Here is a 20,610-nt window from a genome sequence, read left to right as displayed (position 1 = left end):
TCTTAAGGACAAATAAATTACAGATAAGACTTTATTCAATTCTTGTCGAACATTTGATTTTTGATAATTGATATTAGTCTGACTATGGTAACAAGGCCAGGAGAACAAAAGGGGGTAGTCTAGAATTCAAGCACCATGGTAACTGAAGACTCTGCTATGTAATCGACTTGCATGAATGAAAAAATCTGAAATAAAGAGTTAAGACTGAAACTAAGTGACACATACCTACTCCAAACCCATGCAACTCTGGAATGTCGACTATCCTTGAACATAGAAGCAAGACCCTGACAATTTGATGAGCTCCTATCGTAAGCTAATTGAACTGTGATACAGCTCATCCTCTTCTCTTTTCCTTAATGATGGCCTAATGTAGACACTGGACAATTCAAAATAAATTAACATGGATGCTGCAATTTATAGGAGTCTGTCAACCATCTCAGAAATGTCTAATGCCAGCAATGAATAATCAAGAAAACTTGGATGCATATACATATATATATATATATATATATATATATATATTTGATGCAGATAATCAGGATTATCCTATATGTATGCATGGATTAATAAATATATACAGTGTTACTCTTATTATGAATGCAGTTACTCCTACGTAGGCTATTCTTTATATTATCAAGTAATAGAGACTCACAATCACTTCTTGCACATAACTGTTCAGAACCTTTAATTTCTGTCTCCACTGTTTTGCAGATTACTTCGTCAATTTTCTTAAGCAATTCACGAGCTATCTTCAACTTGCCAGCCTTTTCAAATGCATGTTCAAAAGTTTCCCTAATGTAGATTGGAGGGCAGACACACTTTTCAGGCATAATCCAGGGATCCTCTTTGGTAGGTGTACCACATCCAACGGATCACAGCCTTTACAAGTGTGGAGACCCACACGTGTGTGAGCTGGGATCCATTGCTGTACGGCTAAGGATTCAAGCTCAATTTGATGTCTCTAAGTTGGGATTGTCCAGACAATGCATACTTTACAAGTATAAGTTAAAATCAGTCGCCATTTCCTTCTTGTCGCCAGTGAAAGAAGTTATATTATTCTCTCTGAATGAAGCTACAATGGAGAGTTGCATGGCTTTTTTTCAAAGTGTTAAAGGTCTAAGGTGTTAAAGCTACAATGGAGAGAAAAAATAAGAAAAAAGAATGAAATTCCAAAATTCATCAATTAGGAAACCTACAAGTTCACATCCAAATTGAGGATGATTTTAAGTGAACCAACTCACAAAGGATTGAAGAAATTTCAGATGGAATGAAAATCAGTCATAACATGAGAAAAATTAGGTTAGAAACAAAATCTTGTACAAATTAGTCATGAAAACAGTTTTGTGAGCCAAAAATCAAAGGCCAAATGGAAAGGTCTGATTGGATCTTTGTCAAAGTCTGACAAGAAACTAATGAAATAAAACCATGTAAAAGAGTAGATGCATTGAAAACCCACAAAGGGTCATTTACTTCCCTCTCACAAAACCCACAAAATGATAGGAAGCAACCTGTGTTAAGTCATCCTTGATTAAACCAAGCCAAGTGGAACAAACTAAAAGCTAAAAATACAAGCACATATGCCTTCAACAATGGTATCTAAAAGTCTTTAGAAACACAAATTAAGCACTGCTCACAAGACATCATTCAGAATTTAATATTGGCTTCAAAAAGTCTGAGGTTTATACCTTAATGAATTAGATAAGAATGCACTCCCATTCACCTATAACATGTCAGAATTGAATGAATACAACGCTCAAAAAATTGTGAAGGTGCATGGCATGGCATCCAGTGGCATCTACCTAACAAAAACATTAATTTACAATCAAAATTACAAGCAGGAAGATAAAAAATCCAAACAAAATTATTAAAATTTCAAGAAACTCAAAAACATTTAGTTTGTAAAAAATGAACTAAATATTGACAAATGTTGTTTTCTAATCCAATGATCAGGAACCATGATCTGGACCAAGTCAAGTCCAGTAGAAATTTATGAATTTATCACCAATAATAGATAATCAGACATATTATTGACAATTCACCGAACCGGGAAAAAAAAGCTCAAATTTCCTCATTCGAAACTATCAGGAAAATACATCTAAGAGGCACACACACAGAAAACAAACATTTCACGAGTACTGTACAAAAGCAATGAACAATGAACAAAAGGAAGAACTAGTAACTACACATACAAGATCATCATCTTAAGACAAAAGACTTTCAGAAAAAGCCTTAATGTGTGCCTCCATCTCTAAATCAAAGAAATCAGTTTCGAAATCAGAGTCGCCAAAAAATGACTCAATCTGCTGAAGGTCTTGGTCTTGCACTGTATCACAAGAGTTCATTGTACTGATATCATCATCATGTGGTGGCAGCTGCATCTGAATATCGGAAGATGTTGCAGTTGCATTAAAATTGTCAAAAAATGAGTCTATTTGCTGCAGGCCTTCTATTGTACCACAAGAGTTGATGTTGGGCAGATCAAAGTGTTTGGCAGTCTCATCATAATATGCTGGGAGAGGTTGAAAATCGGAAGACGCAAGCAGAGTCTTTTGTGGAGGAGTACTTGCAGAGGCCTCATCATGATCATATCGCATCTTCTTCTTCTTCCGACTAGGGTTTTCTTCTTTTGATACCTCACGAACATGCTTTGGTGCTCTCCTCAGAAATTTTGAATCATCCCTTTTTATCTTGCAAACGACATAATCTTGATCACTACCATCTTCTAGCCCATCCAAACTCACACCGCCCAGCGAATACTCATGCATGGTCCAATGACCTCTTGGCATGGTTGACCACTCATCTTTCTTGATATTTGCTTCAAAAGCCAACATTTTCTTAGATCCAATAAGCTGTTTATGTCTGTTATAAATTTCCTCGGGCTTGTTTTGGCCATCCCAAGTCCCACACCCAGCTCTCCTTACAACTCTCTTCTTATCGCCAATTTTCTTCAACTTAGTGAAGACGTAGATAACGAATTGAAAATTATTCTTGCTAATAGTATGCCATGGATCTTCCTTTTTTAATATGTCCCAGGGAGCTTTGCCGTAAAGATCAACGTCCAATATTACACCCTCAGGCATTCTCTCACCCTTCACTTTTCTGCTAAGGTAATGGAGGATTTCAACTTCTGTGGGGTCGAAGTGAAATCCTAGTGGAACGAAAAATATCTCGTGATCGGAAACAGATGAATTCATTGAGAAAAAATGGGACACCTTCCAATTACAGAAGAAGAAGGAGAATGATAGAGACGGTAGTTGCAGTGACGTAAAAAAGGTTGAATGAGAAAAAGAGGGCTCACAGAATTACGGAATCAAATACAGAGGAGCGATACAAAAGAATAAGAAGAACACCACCACCGACGTGAGTTTTGCGCAGTGAATTGATTGAGGCGGTTTGCAATATTGGTAAGGTTTCCTCTGTAAGACTTGCAAGAAAAGAAAGACAAGTTTTGCGCAGTGAAATAGGTTTCCAATTGCGCAGTGAAGACAGGTTTCCAATTGCGCAGTGAAATAGGTTTCCAATTGCGCAGTGAAGGCAGGTTTCCAATTGCGCAGTGAAGGCAGGTTTCCAAATAGGGTTCCAATTGCTCAGTGAAAACCGACTAGACTTGCAAGAAAAGAAAGACTCGGTCTTCAATATATATAGCCAAATTTCTTCAATGCTTACAATACAGAAACAGAAGAAGAAGAAGCCGCCGACCCACCAGAGTGATTGATGCGGAGGTAGGGTTTCCTGACTTGCGAGTCAAGGAAGACAAGAGGTTTATATTGGGCCTGGTTTGGAGAGAGGGTTTAATAAAACAGAGAGAGGGTTTAATAAAACAGATTCATAAAGCAGAGAGATGATTTAATAAAACAGAGAGAGGATACTCTAGTCACTGCTTAAAACAGCGAGAAAAATGTCCATTTATAGTCTCATGCCCAAATCCAAGTTCTTATAATTTTTAAAATAGAATCTAATATTAATCTAAATTTGTTAATTAATAATATACACATCCTTAAATTGTTAAATTTAGGGATTTAAAATCTAATTAAATTGTTAAATTTAGGGATTTAAAATCTAATTATCCATACAATTTGCTTTAACTTGAAAATAAATATATATTCCTATATATGACCTCTCCTTATTTAATTATTAGATTAAAAATTTTATTAAATGACTAATTTGATTTTTTAAATATCTCAAAAAATTGTATTTTCCGTGATCGTCAATGGTGAGGTGAAACTAGAGGTCTCGTAAATCCATCTAGAAGTCTCATAAATCCTTTCTCTGATACTAATCCTTTGTATCTATTACAGATAATAACAGAAATCATTTCATTCCGTAGAAAATCTAAATGCCATTCATTTTTTAAACAACTCCCCACAAATGCTTCACTGGATCCATTAAACATATGATCTGCATTGACCATTTAATATGTCATTTTGCACTACCTTCTTCTGCATACACACAAAGCTCATAAACATATAGCAGAAGCCAACAGGGAATGGTTATTTATGTGCAAGGGATCCCATGAGAAAATATCTTTCTCATACATTCAACGAAGTTACATCACTACCTAAAAAAGGGAGAAACCAGAAAAAAGAAAAAAAGAAACAAATGAGTAGAACTTGGACATTGCCAGCCCCATCTTCAATCTGTTGAATCTGTGGAACACTTCATTTTCCATGTCCCCCCAATCTATGCAGCAGTGGCTAAAAAACCTCTGATCATAAATATATATACCTGCCCTCAGGGTACAGAAGTCCTTATTTCCAGTGATTACAAGTACAAAAGGACCATTTTAGACAAAAGACTAGATTTATGTAAAAGAAAGTTTTACCCTGAAAGTTGAAACAAAGGAAATATTTACAATCTGTGTTCAGTTAATTTGGGACAATTAATCATCTTAAAAATCAAAATTACAAAAACCCAAGGTGCCTTGTAATGTTGATCTGATTGATTCAGTAGCAGCCTTGCTTTGAACAGTAACAGCACGAATACATACAAACTTGCACTTTGCCAGCCTCATCTTCAATCTGTTGGCCCTCTGCAGGAAGAGGGGTTGAGGGGATCCAGACCTGGTTTACTGGAAAGCTGAATCCGACAGAATAAACCTGCTTGCACCATCAATATAGCAGTCATCCATGCCAGTGGCAACTGATCGGACTTTGTCTTCTCATCACCATATTACTTTTTCTCAGCCATGAGTTCCCGAATTATGTAGTTCAGCAAACTCGTCCCTCTCCAAATGATCACGTCTCTATGCCAACATTACAGAACTGTCAAGCTAATTGTATAATGTAGTCAAATAGCACTGCATAAAGAAGAGGACAAAGTGTTCATTATATGTGAAAATCTTTGGCAAGTACAAGGAAGAAAAAGGAAAAACTTACAGAGAATGATTGGACCATATGGTAGACAATGTTAGCATCCAACCTCTCTCGTATGGCCCTATTATCCCTTGGCAAAGCCAGACCCTGTTCAATAGGTGAGACACAATTGACGGTGTCTTTAAAGCAGAATCATCCACCGTGAGTCCGTGACCATGCACTTAGGAAGGATGAACCTTGGTGCCAAGGTTTAGCAGAGACCTGTTATCCAGATATTGTCACAACCTGGATTTTTTCCTTCTTCTCAAGTAACTAGAATTTTTCCCAAATATGAAGAATATTTGGGAGTAGTCGGGGAGTTTCATAAATATGATAAATAAATAAAAGTTCAGTTAATTCAATGGAAAAATCAGAGTAACTTAAAATTTCCAACAGCAATCATGGTATGGGAAATTGTAAAAACAGGAGATAATAATACCTTCAATTCCACTATATCAATTCCAAAATAAAGAAAAATTGAAACTTCCAGCATCAATACTAGGTATATAAACTATATGCTAAAAAATTATTTTCGCTTGTTGAAAAGATCACAAAACTTAAATCTTTTTTCCCCTAGATCTCAACAACAGGAATGCTGCAAAATAATCAAACTCCAGGAAAGGAATAACCTTACCATGGAAATTGGCCATTATGATGAATCATTTCAATTTTTAGATTTGACATATTAACTAGGTTGAATGCTTCTACAGAAACCCAAAGGACAACAAGAGGAAAATGAGATGCACAAACACCCACATGTGAGCGCGCACAATTTCTCTCTTTAAGTTAAAATATTCTTCCAACAAAAATAAGAGTTGCTTTATCCAAAAAGCCTTGCTGCAGAGCATGTTCAAAGTCCATTCATTATGGAGACTGTACTTGAATATTCTGAATACCTTCAAGCACTGCTGCACCCATGTGGGGCCCAAATACTTCTGATACGTAATGCCAGAAATGAAAATCTAAATTATTGTAACATATCAAAAAATGAAAACTGTGAAGTCCAAATGGTCATTCCATGGATAAGAATAGCTTGTTTTCCCAAAGCTCCTTATGATTATTGGTCCATTCAGATAAATCCTTCATGGACTCGAGGTTACATCTTCCCAGTTCTTCAACTAAAATGCTTAATTTTATGAGAAAAACCAGATCTGAGATACAATCAAAATCAAATACAGTACATCTAAAATAACTCTCTTCTCCTAGTTCTCTATCCTCCATCAAAACAAGTTGTTTCCTGCTTCCTCATGACGCTTAAGACAATCATCACAAACTCGTTTTGTAAAAGATGATTCCCAAATTCTATTAATATTTGGTGGGAAAGGATTAGGTTACCAGGGAATACCTTTTCCATTAGTTGTTTGACGTTGCAACGGAGATTTGAGTTCTTGGATCACCTTTCACGTTTATGTAGCAGGTAATCCTTAGCTTTTACCACCAGCAGCTAATCCTACACATATCATTTAGATATCTCACTGAAAGTTCAATTCGAGTAGAAGATTATACGAAATGGATGCTCAAACTTGGTGTGCAGAGTAGGAATCATTTCAATTGAACTCAAAATGCATAATTGCATATATAACATGCCCATGGATGATATAATATTTAATGAGGTGCAGCATCAAATTGAATGAATGATATTGTACTACAAATATGGTAAATGCCGCTGATGCACTATGTGGTTTCAAAACTTTCCATGAAGGCTAACTGCTAACAGTATCAGCCGAATTTAGCAATCTGAATAATCTGATTCATACTCTGAAAGCAGATTACAATCTGAATCATCTGATTCTCCATTTTTGAACCTATTGTCATTGAGTTCATTACTACAAACATCCTTAATCAATACTCCTCAACAACAGAATCTCTGTTTCTCTTGCATAAGCCCCTGCTCCTATCCAGAACCCTTCCTTCATCATACTTGCAAACTTTTCCCTGTTGTCAACAAGGGGGTATTTCTGGTTTAGTTGATGACAGTTTGGGTGTAACGCTTCTTAGAAATGTAGAATATGCCAGGATGGCGTTCAAACACCTTTGTGAACGTCTGTGGCAAAGCCAGCCAGGATAGGAGTTTCAAGCCAACATGATCAGGTAGGCGAACCAAAGAAAAACAATCTGAGTGATGGGGAATCAAGGAATGAGGGTAATCAAATGGCAAACCAATGACCCAATTTAGCTCGTCAATTGTATGTAGAGGAAGAGTCCCATCTTTGGTGAGCACGAGCAGCTTGCGAAGATCCATCTCACAATCAAGAACATGAAATTCATCGATTAGGAGTCAAGTGGAACCAAATACCGAGTTCTTCTTGATGGGGATCTAGTGCTTTAGGAGTCAAGTGGAACCAGGGACCACTAGTGCCTCCACTGTCAAGAATATGAAATTCATCAAAATTTGTGGGATATCTCCTCATAAAGGTGGAAACCTTAAGATCTTTGGTGGGAGAGGTGGTAAACTGGGAGACAACAACGAAGATTTGAGGATATTATGGAAACAAGGATGCTGGCAGTTCTTAGATCCCTATCACCTGCCAGAATGGCATCCAATTCCCTATCTTTCACCCCATTTTAACATAAGATTAAATCTAGAAGAGCAAGAGCTGAATGGCTTCCTGCTGGCAATTGAATCCCATATCACATCAATACAGAAAATGAGAGCATCCTGCCCTACTCCACAACCACCAAACCATTTTACATGATGATCAACATACCCCTGTTAGATGAAAAAAATTGGTTTGGAAGTGAGATACCACTTCAATGTACTCCAATATTTAAAGTTAGGAAAGTCAAGATTGCAATGGATATAGCAGGAGAACATTAAGCATGCAGATTATGTTAGGATCCACTTATAAATTATATTCAAATGATCAACCTACAACTTTGCAAAGATTTCCAACTGTATTTAAGGATAAAACAGATCGCATCTATTTTTCTAGAATTTCTTTTCCACTTTATACTAAGTTCCACGGTGCTTGGCTGTGTATCAACCGAACAACAAGTACTCACTGAAGTATGTATGAAATGTGTATATACAACAAACCTTCCACATTGGTCTACAACAGTGCAATAAATTCGTCTTTTTCTGTTTATGATGGATTTTACATCTTCATCATGCAATAAATTTCCTCTACATGAAAATTAAATATATTGCTCTGGACCATAGTGCACTAGTAAAAACTCACAAGAGGGCATAGTAATCAAAATTGCAATCTAGATCACACAATCTTGCAATCCAAAGTATGCTACTATTGATCATTCCAACAGTGCTGCACAATGGGATTACCTAAGAGCAAAGCATAGTGTTTGGGGAGACAGCTACTAATTTCTGTAATTTAATTCACTTGTAAATAATAAGAGTGGCGGTTTCAACATCAAATGCTAATAATTATGATGCTACTGTTGGATCCGATCACTACTATGCTCTGGTGTTAGATGCTTCCCCTATCAACAAGAAGCCTAGCAAAATGCTAAGTCATTATTGTCATGGAAGCTTGGGACAACAAATTTCATGATTCTAATCTATTTTAATTCTCCAAAAAATGTCTAAGAGTTGGAAGCATAAATTGATCAAGTGGGCCAGAAATCAGAGTTGGAACTCCAGACAGAAAATATAGGTAATGGAAGTTCAGCTTTTCTCTTTGAAAGAGGATACAACGCACCAATTGTGATGCTACCAAAATGAAACAACTTGAAAATGAGCTTCATAATTAATGGAGTGAAGAAGAAGTTTATTGGAAGCAAAAATCCAGACTTCAGTTGTTGCAGCTCAGAGACAGAAATTCAAAAAATAAAAAATAAAAATCATGCAACTAGTACAATTAGAAGAAGGAGAAGAATACTCATATGCCACACAAATATTGTTCTAATTCCAAAAAGTAGAATATGCAACTTTTGTTGGCTATTATTGCCTTATTTCTTTGAGTAATGTGTCTTATAAGATCATTTCAAATTATCAATAGGCTCCAATCAGTCCTTATCTCTATTATTAGAGAAGATCAAAGTGCCTTTGTTGCTGGAAGGCAAATAACTAATAGTATCTCTAGTTGCCCATGAACTGCTCCATTTTATGAAGAACAAAAGATTGAGCAAACAAGCTTTTATGGCCCTTAAACTTGATCTCAGAAACTAGGTTTCCCACTGTATGTGTCAGTATGCCTTGAGGTCCAAGGAGTTTAGAGTTTTAGAATCCTCTTTTCCAGGTAGTGCCTTGAGGTCGAAGTGTTTAGACAAGACTAGATTTATGTAAAAGAATGTTTTACCATGAAAGTTGAAACAAAGGAAATATTTACAATCTGTGTTCAGTTAATTTGGGACAATTAGTCATCTTAAAAAGCAAAACTACAAAAAGACCAAGGTGCCTTTTAATGTAGGTCTGATCGATTCATTAACAGCCTCAATATGAAGTATGAACAGTACAGGACGAATCCATACACAAAGAGGGGTTGAGGGGATCCAGACCTGGTTTACTGGAATGCTGAATCCAACAGAATAAACCTGCTTGTACCTTCACTATAGCAGTCATCCATGATAATGGTCATATGTTTAGCCTTTCCCAATGGTCATACCCTTCCAATCTTGAAAGCCGTTCTCAATTCCACCATGTCCTCTTCCAGAAGCTGCCAATTGGACTTTATCTTCTCAGCCCCACATTACTTTTTCTCAGCCACAAGTTTCTGAATTATTTCAGCAAACTCTTCTCTCTCCAAATGATCGCGTCTCCATGCCAACATTACAGAAGTGTCAAGCTAAGTGTATAACAGCCAAATAGCCCTGCATAAAGGAGAGATCAAAGTGTTCGTTAGATGTGAAGATCTTTTCTACGTATAAAATAAGGAAAAAAAGGAAAATCTCATAGAGAATGATTGGACCACATGGCAGGCAACGTTAGCATCCAACCTCTCCCTTATGGCCTTATTATCCCTTGGCAAAGCCAGCCCCTATTCAGTAGGTGAGACTCACTTGATTGATGGTCTTTAAAGCAGAATCATCCACTGTGACCATGCACTTAGGAAGGATGAACCTTGGTGCCAAGGTTAAGCAGAGACCTGTTATCCAGAAATTGTCACAATCTGGATTTTTTTTTTTTTTTTTTTTTTCCTTCAGTAACTACAATTTTCCTAAATTTGAAGGATATTTGGGAGTAGTCTGGGTGTTTCATAAGTATGACAAAAAAAAATAAAAGTTCAGTTAATTCAATAGAAAAGTCAGAGCAATTTAAAATTTCCAACAGCAATCATGGTATGGGAAATTGTACAAACAGGAGATAATAATACTTTCAATACCACTACATCAATTCCAAAATAAAGAAAAATTGAAACTTTCAGCATCAATACTAGATATCTAAACTATATGCTAAAAACTTGTTTTCTTGTTGAAAAGATCACAAAACTTGATCTTTTTCCCCTTGATCTCAACAACAGGAGGAATGCTGCAAAATAATCAAATTCCAGGAAAGGAATAACCTTGCCATGGAAATTGGCCATTATGATGAATCATTTCAATTTGTGCATTTGACATATTAACTAGGTTGAATGCTTCAACAGAAACCAAAAGGACAACAAGAGGGAAAAAAAGATGCACAAACAAGCTTAGGGAAAAAAAAGATGCATAAACACCCACTTGTGCGCGAACACAATTTCTCTCTTAAGTTTAAATATTTTTTCAACAAAAATAAGAGTTGCTTTATCCAAAATACCTTGGTGCAGAGCATGTTCAAAGTCCATTCACTGTGGAGACTGTGCTTGAATATTCTGAATACAATCTAGCACAGCTGCACTCATGTGGGGCCCAAATACTTCTGATACATAATGCCAGAAATGAAAAACTAAATTATTGTAACACATTAAAAAATGAAAACCGTGAAGTCCAAATGGTCATTCCATATATAAGAATCACTATAAATTTAATCCCAGCTTGTTTTCCCAAAGCTCCTTAAGATTATTGGTCCATTTAGATATCCTTCATGGACTCATGGTAACATCTTCCGGTTGATCTATAGATTCAGTTCTTCAACTAAAATGGTTAACTTTATGAGAAAAACCAGATCTGAGATACAATCAAAATCAGATGCAGTACTTCTAAAATAAATCTCTTCTCCTAGTTCTCTCTCCTCCATCAAAACAAGTTGTTTCCTGCTTCCTCATGATGCTAAAGACAATCATCACAAACTCATCTTGTAAAAGATTACTCCCAAATTCTATTAATATTTGGCAGGATAGGATTAGGTTACCAGGGAATACCTTTTCCATTAGTTGTCTCACGTTGCAGCGAAGATTTGAGCTAACTGCTAAAAGCATCTGCTGAATTTAGCAAGGATCATCTATGGTTTCATCTGATTCATATTCTGAAAGAAAATTACAATCTGAATCATCTGATTCTCCTTCATTTTTGAATCCATTGTCACTGAGTTCATTACTACAAACATTCCTAAATCGATCCTCCTCAACAACAGCATCTCTGTTTCTCTTGTATAAGCCCCTGCTCCTATCCAGAAACCCTTCCTTCATCATACTTTCAAACTTTTCCCTGTTGTCAACAAGGGGGTGTCTCTGGATTAGTTGATGACGGTCGTAAGCTTCCCTAAGAACAACAGTTTGGGTGTCACACTTCTTAGAAATGTAGAATATGCCAGGATGGCGTTCAAACACCTTCGTGAACTTCTGTGGCAAGACCAGTGGTTTACGGAGATTGCTCGCATTCTTGCGCTCTGTTTTCTTTTGTATGGTGAGGTGGAGAAGCTCATGAAAGACACCAACAATTCTCTTCTCAGATACATCTGTACGTGGATCTAAGTGAGAGGCATCTGAATAAGGAGAAGTATAAGGGAGCCTCTGCCACTCTTCTAACCACACCATGCATTTTCTCTTCAATCCGAAACCCCTTGTGAATCCAATTGGAAATGCTAAGCTGCCATTTTCAACATCTTTTTCCCTTTGCTGCAAAGCAGCACTCTTTTCCAATTGAGACACAGCAAGGTTAACATCCCAGGATAGGAGTTTCAAGCCAACACGATTATCAGGTAGGTGAATCAAAGAAAATATATCGGGGTGATGGGGAATCAATGAATGAGGGAAATCAAATGGCAAACCAATGTCCCATTTCAGCTGGTCAATCGTTTGTAGAGGAAGAATTCTATCTTTGGTGAGCATGAGCAGCTTGCGGAGCCTGTCAAGAAGATCCATCTCACAATTTTGGTAGATACCGAGTTCTTCTTGATGGAGATCTAGTGCTTTAGGAGTCAAGCGGAACCAGGGAACTCTAGTACCTCCACTGTCACGAACATGAAACTCATCGAAAATAGTGGGATATCTCCTCATAAAAGTGGAAATCTTAAGATCGTGGGGGAGACTGAGTTGCCCTCTTTGGTGGGAGAGGTGGTAAACTGGGAGGCAACAATGAGGATTCGCAGATATTATGGAAACAAGAGTGCTGGCAGCTCTTAGATCCCTATCACCTGCCACAACAGCATCCAATACCCTATCTTTCACCCATTTTAACCTTACATTCACCAGACTGGCTTTCTGCTGGCGATTAAATCCCATCTCACATCCATAGAGCAAACGAGAGCATCCTGTCCTACTCCACAACCACCGAACCATTTTAGATCGACGATGATCAACATAACCCTGTTACATGACGAAAATTGTTCTGGAAGTAAGATACCACTTCAATGTATTCCAATATTTAAAATTCAGGAATGTCAAATAGCAATGTATATAGCAAGGGAGAATTAAGCAAACAAATTATGTTATAAATTGTAATGAAATGATCAACCTACAACTTTTGAAAAATAACCAACTGTACTTTAGAGGATAAAACAAAGCAGATTGCATCTAATGATAAGATCCATTTCTCGAAGCCCTGAAAGACAAAGCTGATGTAGTTTACGTAGTTGCGAAAGAATTTCCTTTTTTAATCGAAGACTTGATGAGTACTTGTTATTCCCCTTCTTCTTCAATTTCTTTTCCACTTAATATTAAGCTCCATGGTGCTTGGCTGTGTATTAACAGAACAACAGTACTCACTGAAGTATTTATAAAATGACAACCTTGCACATTGGTTTACAACAGTCCCATGAATTCATCTTTTTCTGTTATGTTAGATTTAACATCTTTTCACCATGCAATAAATTTTTTTTTTTCACCATGCAATAAATTTCCTCTACATGACATTTAAAAATAGTGCTGTGGGTGCATTAGTAAAACTCACAAGAGGGCATGGTAATCAAAATTGCAATCTAGATCATACAATCTTGAAATCCAAAGTAATAAAAAATCCATGTAGATCTCTACAAGATCGTAAAGGGACCAGAGGGTCATAGTCGGGTTGCCAAAGGATCGTTTAGAATAATAGGATCTACCATGGGATTGTTTAGGATCGTTTATGTAAATAGAAAATTTGATAATTTGTTTGCTTTGTCATGACACCTGAAAATTTTATAAGGTGGAGTATTTGTATGGGATTGGTAAAAAATTATCAGTTGTTATGTCATATGTAATAGGAAATTAGTCAAATGTACAAAAGAGTGAGAAGAATTATCTGAGATTGTGTCATTAAAAAGTGATTTTTGGAATTATAAAACTTAATGAAAATGCAGTGATCTAAACTTTATTCTCCCCAGGAAAAACCTTACAAATTGCATGGCGCTAGTTCAACCTTCCAAGTCACATTATAAAATTTAGTCTACAAAACTTGAGCATGTATACATGTTACACATGTTTGTAATAATATTTGTATACTTGATTTGTTTTAGGTTTGCTTTTGTTCTAATTTAAGAATTCTACATGTATAAATATCGTTTGGTCTTCTTTCCCTAATTTTGTAGAATCTAACATTCCTCAATCTAATCCTACAGTCCAATTCAAAAGACCCACCGCTTAATCCAACAAAGGTTTTAGTCACTGACAACTTCCAATAGGGCATGTATATTTTCATCTAAATTGTATTAAAAAAGTATATTAAATCTTAGAAGCATTGTTAATTATTCTTAATCAAATCAGTCTCCTAACCAGCATAAACATCCTATATGAATTGAGTTTGATTCTTCTTCAGTGAGCCGTCCTATCATAAAGTGAAGGCTAAAACACTGCAAACACACAATACACATAATGCCCGACCACACATGAACAAACCACATACACCCATGACCACAATGAGAACCTTTAACATGTCTATAATTCTAAAACAACATTGTGAATGAACAAGTACAATATATGTCACTTGAATACACATAATGCCTGAACACACATGAACAAACCACATACACCCATGGCCACAATGAGAACCTTTAACAAGTCAATAATTCTAAAACAACATTGTGAATGAACAAGTACAATATATGTCACTTGAATGTGTCGTGAGTTTATGAGTGATGCCGTAGACTTAGCACTGATGTGCTAGAGCAACACCAGGCCAGCTGAAGTGCACACCTATAAAAGATGCATTAACATGAAATTGATAGATTAGAGAGGCCTCATTGAATCCAAGAAGAACTTCGCTATATGAAAGCAAGCCAGCACTTTGAGCTCTAATTTTAATTATTGATGTGCTGATCAAAATTTTCAGATCAACATAAAAAAAGGAACATCAAAAGTAACATGGTAACATGACACGTCAAAACAAGATTTGTATCTTGCTATTCATGCAAAAATGGCAATAAAATGCCATGTAAACCACCTTAGTACATCAAAAGAGTTCATTTTGGTTGTATAGCTTCCCAATCAAGGGGAAAAAAACCAGCTTGCTTAAAAAGTTGAAAATATAGGAAAAACAGCACACGAGCACAGATATTCGGAATGGTCTCCTTTATGTGATCATCTTGTAGGAGTTGTGGCTGCCATGCTAGCCTTGTTTACTATCCACAAAGATTATTAAACTGATATAGATAAAAGCAATCAAATCTGAAAGCAAAAGTCGTAAATTAACTCAATAATACAAACCCAGAGGGTGTATTTCTCAAGCCCATTCGAAAATCAAATTACGAATATCTTTTCAAGGACAAACATTCATTTTGATTATAAACATAAAAACTCAATAATCAACCACATTATAAAGACGTGGTGTAAAGTCAAAATCTCCAATTAGATAGAAAGCTCTAAACATAAAGACAATTGTATAACCCAGAAATGCACCGAGGAGAATCACACAAACGTCTTTTGTTGACATCAGAGACCCACTGAATTAATAAAGGGTGTATCAAAAAGATAAAAGCAAACACATTTGCAAAGGTTGGTTCTTCAACTTCAAGGGAACAGAGTAGAGTTAAAAAAAAAAAAAGGAGACACACATTCAATTTTTGGAGTAAAACCACGTTTCCAAATCATTATGAACAAAACTAAAATTTGTCTAAACAATCACACGATGGAGAACAAAAATTGAGCCCGTAAATGAATAAATGAAACCCACATAAAACAAAACAACAAAAAAAAAAACTTGGAAATCGAGCACGATTTGCTTCTCAGAAACATTTGGAAACATATTTAACTCTCAAAATTGAAGCTGTCAATGTGAATAATCAACCAAAAGAAATAAATAAAAACTTCAACCAAACAAACAAAATCAACAATATAATCGAAATCGACGCCCTGACCTTTCTGCTGTGTCAATCGATGCCTTCGATGGTGAGGGAGGACGGTTCGAAGCCAGAGAGAGAGAGTGAGTGAGAGAGAGAGAGAGGAGCATACTGAGTTGGGCTTTGAAGTTATGTTGGGCTGGGCTTTGAAGTTCGAGGTTTGACCAAACCAGGTTAGGTTAACCATGCTATTCTTTGTCACCAATCAACACCCACCCTTCTCACTGTATCCGCATTGCAGATCAAACCATGTTAAACGCGCCACATCACCCGCATTGCAAATCATACCATGCAAAAAGTGCCACGTCACGCACTTACTAGACCGACATTGTTTTACATTTCAAAATTCACCCTCTTGTAATTGTGTGAATGTAATGTATTGATGAAACCCACTTTACCTATATATATATATATAATGTTATGTTAATGTTTTTACATGTTTCCTCATTAGCAACGGTAGTGTAACAATGAACAATATAATTTTTTTTTGAAAAACTCTTAAATCAACTTTTTAAACTTGTCATTATATTTTTACAACTTGTAATACTTTGTTAAACATGATAAAGTAAAATAAAATAATATTTTATTTAAAAAAGAAAAATACTTTTAAAAAATTATTTTACTTCAAAACAAATAGAACCTAAGAGCATCCGCAGTGGGCTCGCGGAAGGCCCTCTTCGCGAGCCAAACAAACCAAACTCACTCCAGCAGTCTCGCGGAATTGGGCGGGGCCCACAACAACTCGCGGCCCGACTCGCAATATTCCGCGAGCCCGAGCCCGATCGCGGAATTTTTTTTTTTGTCTTTTTCCTTAGCAAAGCCTGAAGCGGTTTTTCGTTTTTTTTTTTAACTTCATGCTGCAACAGTGCCAACAGTGCCTTAAGGCACTGTTTGGCAGCCTAGTTTTTTTTTAAAAACCCAAAATATGTTATTTTGAGCTTATTTTTTAAAAAATAAAATAAAATAAAATTTAGTAAATAAAAAAATATATTGTTTAGACATTGTTTGTCCAAAAAATAAATTATTTGTGCCAAAAATAAATTTAAAAAACCTTTTTTTTTTTGTTTTTTCCCCTTAAAATTTGATTTTTTTTTTAAAAAAATTTGCTTTAAATTTTAAATTACTGCCATAAACAGTGCATTTGACCGTTAAGGCACTGTTTGGCTGACACAAACAGTGCCTTAAAGGTTATAATATTGTAAATTTTTTTAAAAAAATTCAATTTTGTAAAACTTTTTTTTTAAAAAATAATTAAAATTAAAATTTCATTTTCTTATTCCCATAGGATTTTGTAACATTCTAATTCATTATTTTTAATCTTAAAATTTAATTTAATTTAATTTAATTTATTATTTTTTTTTCGAAAAGCGAAAATTCGGAGAGTCTGATGAAGTACATGTTTCTGGAGAGCGAAAACTGCTTACCTGGCTCTTGAAATTGCTGACATGACACTTGAAAAAACTGAAGTGAAATTTTTAGAGAACCAAAATTCAGAGGCCGGTGCAGATGGCCTAATAAATGTCACTAATTATTTTATGAGAATGTTGAAATTTCTGTACGGTGGGACCAACTGTTGGTGATAAATTTGGTTGTAGCATGGGTGCACGTGCTTGTGTCTTAAATGATATCCTTTCAAGACCTCTAAATTTGTACGAAATTACTTTTTAACTATTTGACTCATTAAAGGTGACACAAGAATTATAAACAAACAATATAAACTTTTTTTTTACACCATTTATAAGACCAAACTACCCTTGTATACATATTTTTTTGCGCCAATAGAAATAGAAACTGCAGCTATGATTAATGAATAAAATAAGCTACTGTTGGCAATGACTAGATTTTTTTTTTTTTTTCCTTATGTACCTGGCAATGACTAGTTTGGCTAACAAAAAAATAGCCCTCCGAAAAATTGGTTATATATATTGCACTAACTGAATAGTACAAATTTGCTTCCTGGAAATCAAATGATCTGTACTTAGTTTTTTTTCTTCGACCATAAAAAGCAACCGAATGAGTACAAACTAATTAGGGGTTGTTTTGAAAACCTACACCGAGTATGTTATTGTTGCAGATGGGTTTAGGGTTAAAAATTGGAGATGCAAATCGGCAAGAGATGATGAGAGGAGTGAAGTGAATAACATGAGTGTGTGTGTGTGTGTGTGTGTTGCGCGGGGGGGGGGGGGGGGGGGGGGGGGGGGATTGGAGATGCAAATCGGCAAGAGATGATGAGAGGAGTGAAGTGAATAATATGAGCGTGTGGGGTAAGACATTTGAAATCTTGAAAGGTGCCAATGTAAATTAATGCATTGACTGTCCACTGAGTGACATTGACCCAAACATTAAGGGGTGTCAATGCAATTTACCAAAAAATATATATATTTCTATTATTATAACCAATATTAGTCCAGTAAAAAAAAAAAAAAAATTTATTACTAGTATTAACTCACCCCATTGATCATTCCTGAATCCGCCAAAACAAACAATTCACCTAATGGTATAACTTTTCCATCTTGAAAAAAGCAGAGAAGGAATTCGGGTTCTTGGGTGTTTTTGCTTTACCTAGGGCTGACAAATTACGACATGATACGACAACATGACACAAATTAAAAAAGGTTTGGATTTGGCATAAACGAATTTGGGTCATAAAATGGTCGACACAATTAACCTGGTTACTTAATTGTGTCGAGTTATGGTTAAAGAATTAAATCCGTGCAACCCGTTTATGACCCATTTAACTTAACATGTTATAATCGTGAATATGACCTATGTAATATGTTACATGTTTAAACTCAATTACTATAGATAGTTAAGTTATTTCAACATAAATCTTGTTTATGCCTTATGATTTTTCTTTTTATTTTGAATATTTGGGTTAATTATGACAATTTTTTTATTATTTAGTATTTGATTAAATATTATATGTCTCGTTTTGAGAAACAGGTCATTAAACATGTTAACATGTATTATCTGTTTAATAAATGGGTTAAGTTAGTGTTTAGGATTCATGATACGATTATTAAATGGGTTGGGTTTGAGTTTACCTATTTAGTATAATATCTTTACATCGACACGACCCACAAACACAAATTGCCACCCCTAACTTTACGATTCGAAAAAAAGAAAAAAAAAAAACCTCTTTCACCCCTTCTCAACCCTTTTGCCATTGGTACGTGTTTTATTTTTTATATTTTTGTTTTTGTCGGGTACTATAACAATGAACAGTGCAAAAATTGTATTCGGTAAAAAAATGTTTTATTTTGTAGACTGCGACCAAAAGTCAAAACACCAATTTAACGTTTTTACATGTTTCCTTAGTGTAGTAACTCATAACAACGAACAGTATTTTTTTTTGAAAAACTCTTGTCACACCTTTTAAAAGTAGTTATTATATTTCTAAAACTTACAACCCTTTGTTTACCGAATATGTTTTTGCTTTCAAAATTTTCAATTACAAAACATGCTTTTAATTACTAATTAAAATATTTTATAATAAAATATTTATTTTACTTTAAATTAAAATAAAAATAAAAAAACAAAACTCTTACCAAACATGCCCTAAGTTTTCACTTTGGCAATGTTTTTGCCCTGATTAAAAAGCTAACATGTAATAGGCTTCGTGGACTAAACGGTGCTGCATTCCTAGCACTGGTTGAGGTGCTTGAACCAAACCAAGCACTAGTTCCATGTCAGAATAGTTTGATATATATAATAATATGCTTCGATCCCATGGATTAAAGTCCACAAGAAGACCATGTACCCTAAATTTTTATATACTTTTATATAGGCTACATATTAGAGTTTTTCAAAACGCATATCACTTGGTCGAGAGTTCCAATAGGTCATTTTTAGAATTTTTTTCCTAAATGTCCAATGCATGTGGAATGGGAGGATTGCATATTCGCGATGGTAAATTATGGAATGTTTTAAGAGATTCGACACCACCATTTTAAAAAATATATATAAATAAAAAACTCACTACTTCACTAATTATGGAATGTTTCAAGTTATTAATGCTTGTCTCATTGTAAGTATTTTAAGTTGACACATATTCTTTTAAATTTTTATGTGGACCACTTAAAACATATACAATGTAAAAATACATTGAACTATATCTATGAAAGAATTTCAACAATATAAAGAGATGATTTTTATTTCTTGCACAAATTTTGTTGTTCGGTAAGAATTTTCTTACTTATAACATAGGTATGAAATATGAATGTATCCAACTCATTTGATTTGAAAAAACATAAAAATTCTCAATTTTAACTTTATTTTGAGAAACAAAAAAAGTTAAAAATAATAAAAAAATATATATATAAAATCTAGTTCTTCCTTTCATATAACCTTACTTGCTTCACTTCTTATTGTTGAGATAATTTCAAATACCTCTCATTATTCTTACCAAAAATTGGGATGCATTACCTTTTGATTTAAATTTTGTTTTAACAAAACTATATATATATTTTTGTTTTTTGTTTTTTTTAATGAATGAAACCAAGGGCAAGCCTGAAAGCCCAAACCAAAGGGATTGACTTAGTTGAAAAAAATTTGAACCCGAGTGTATCACCTAGCATTAAGTTTTAGTTTGAATTTCTTTGGGTATAATTAATTTCTAAAAAATCACCCATTTAGATGTATAATTCGAATTTTATCCATTGAATCTTTGTTTTTTTGTATTAATTAATCAAT

At 35.0% G+C, this 20,610-nt stretch overlaps 1 protein-coding gene across 16 annotated transcripts; it reads right to left on the bottom strand.

Annotated features, from left to right (window-relative positions):
• Positions 1 to 4,781: 4,781 nt before the first annotated feature.
• On the bottom strand, positions 4,782 to 16,054 carry LOC132300867 (protein WHAT'S THIS FACTOR 9, mitochondrial-like). 16 transcript variants are annotated; one of them, XM_059798184.1, is made up of 6 exons: positions 15,937 to 16,054; positions 11,044 to 12,973; positions 7,109 to 10,393; positions 6,697 to 6,801; positions 5,376 to 5,573; positions 4,782 to 5,296 (listed from the first exon to the last, which is right to left on the bottom strand). In XM_059798184.1, the coding sequence occupies exon 2, from the start codon at positions 12,944 to 12,946 to the stop codon at positions 11,654 to 11,656; it is 1,293 nt and encodes a 430-aa protein (XP_059654167.1). In that variant the 5' UTR covers positions 12,947 to 12,973; positions 15,937 to 16,054; the 3' UTR covers positions 4,782 to 5,296; positions 5,376 to 5,573; positions 6,697 to 6,801; positions 7,109 to 10,393; positions 11,044 to 11,653. The 16 variants fall into 16 exon arrangements, with proteins under 16 accessions (XP_059654167.1, XP_059654134.1, XP_059654150.1 ...); XM_059798151.1 differs by having other exon boundaries at positions 6,697 to 8,061; positions 9,807 to 10,393; XM_059798167.1 differs by having other exon boundaries at positions 9,807 to 10,393.
• Between the last annotated feature and the right edge of the window lie 4,556 nt (positions 16,055 to 20,610).

This window comes from Cornus florida, unplaced genomic scaffold, assembly GCF_030987335.1.
Source record: "Cornus florida cultivar Cherokee Brave unplaced genomic scaffold, ASM3098733v1 CherokeeBrave_3.0.0_Hap2_Chr01, whole genome shotgun sequence".
Taxonomy (NCBI): domain Eukaryota; kingdom Viridiplantae; phylum Streptophyta; class Magnoliopsida; order Cornales; family Cornaceae; genus Cornus; species Cornus florida.
Note: the sequence above shows the minus strand (reverse complement) of the source record. Positions and strands in the feature narration are given on the sequence as shown.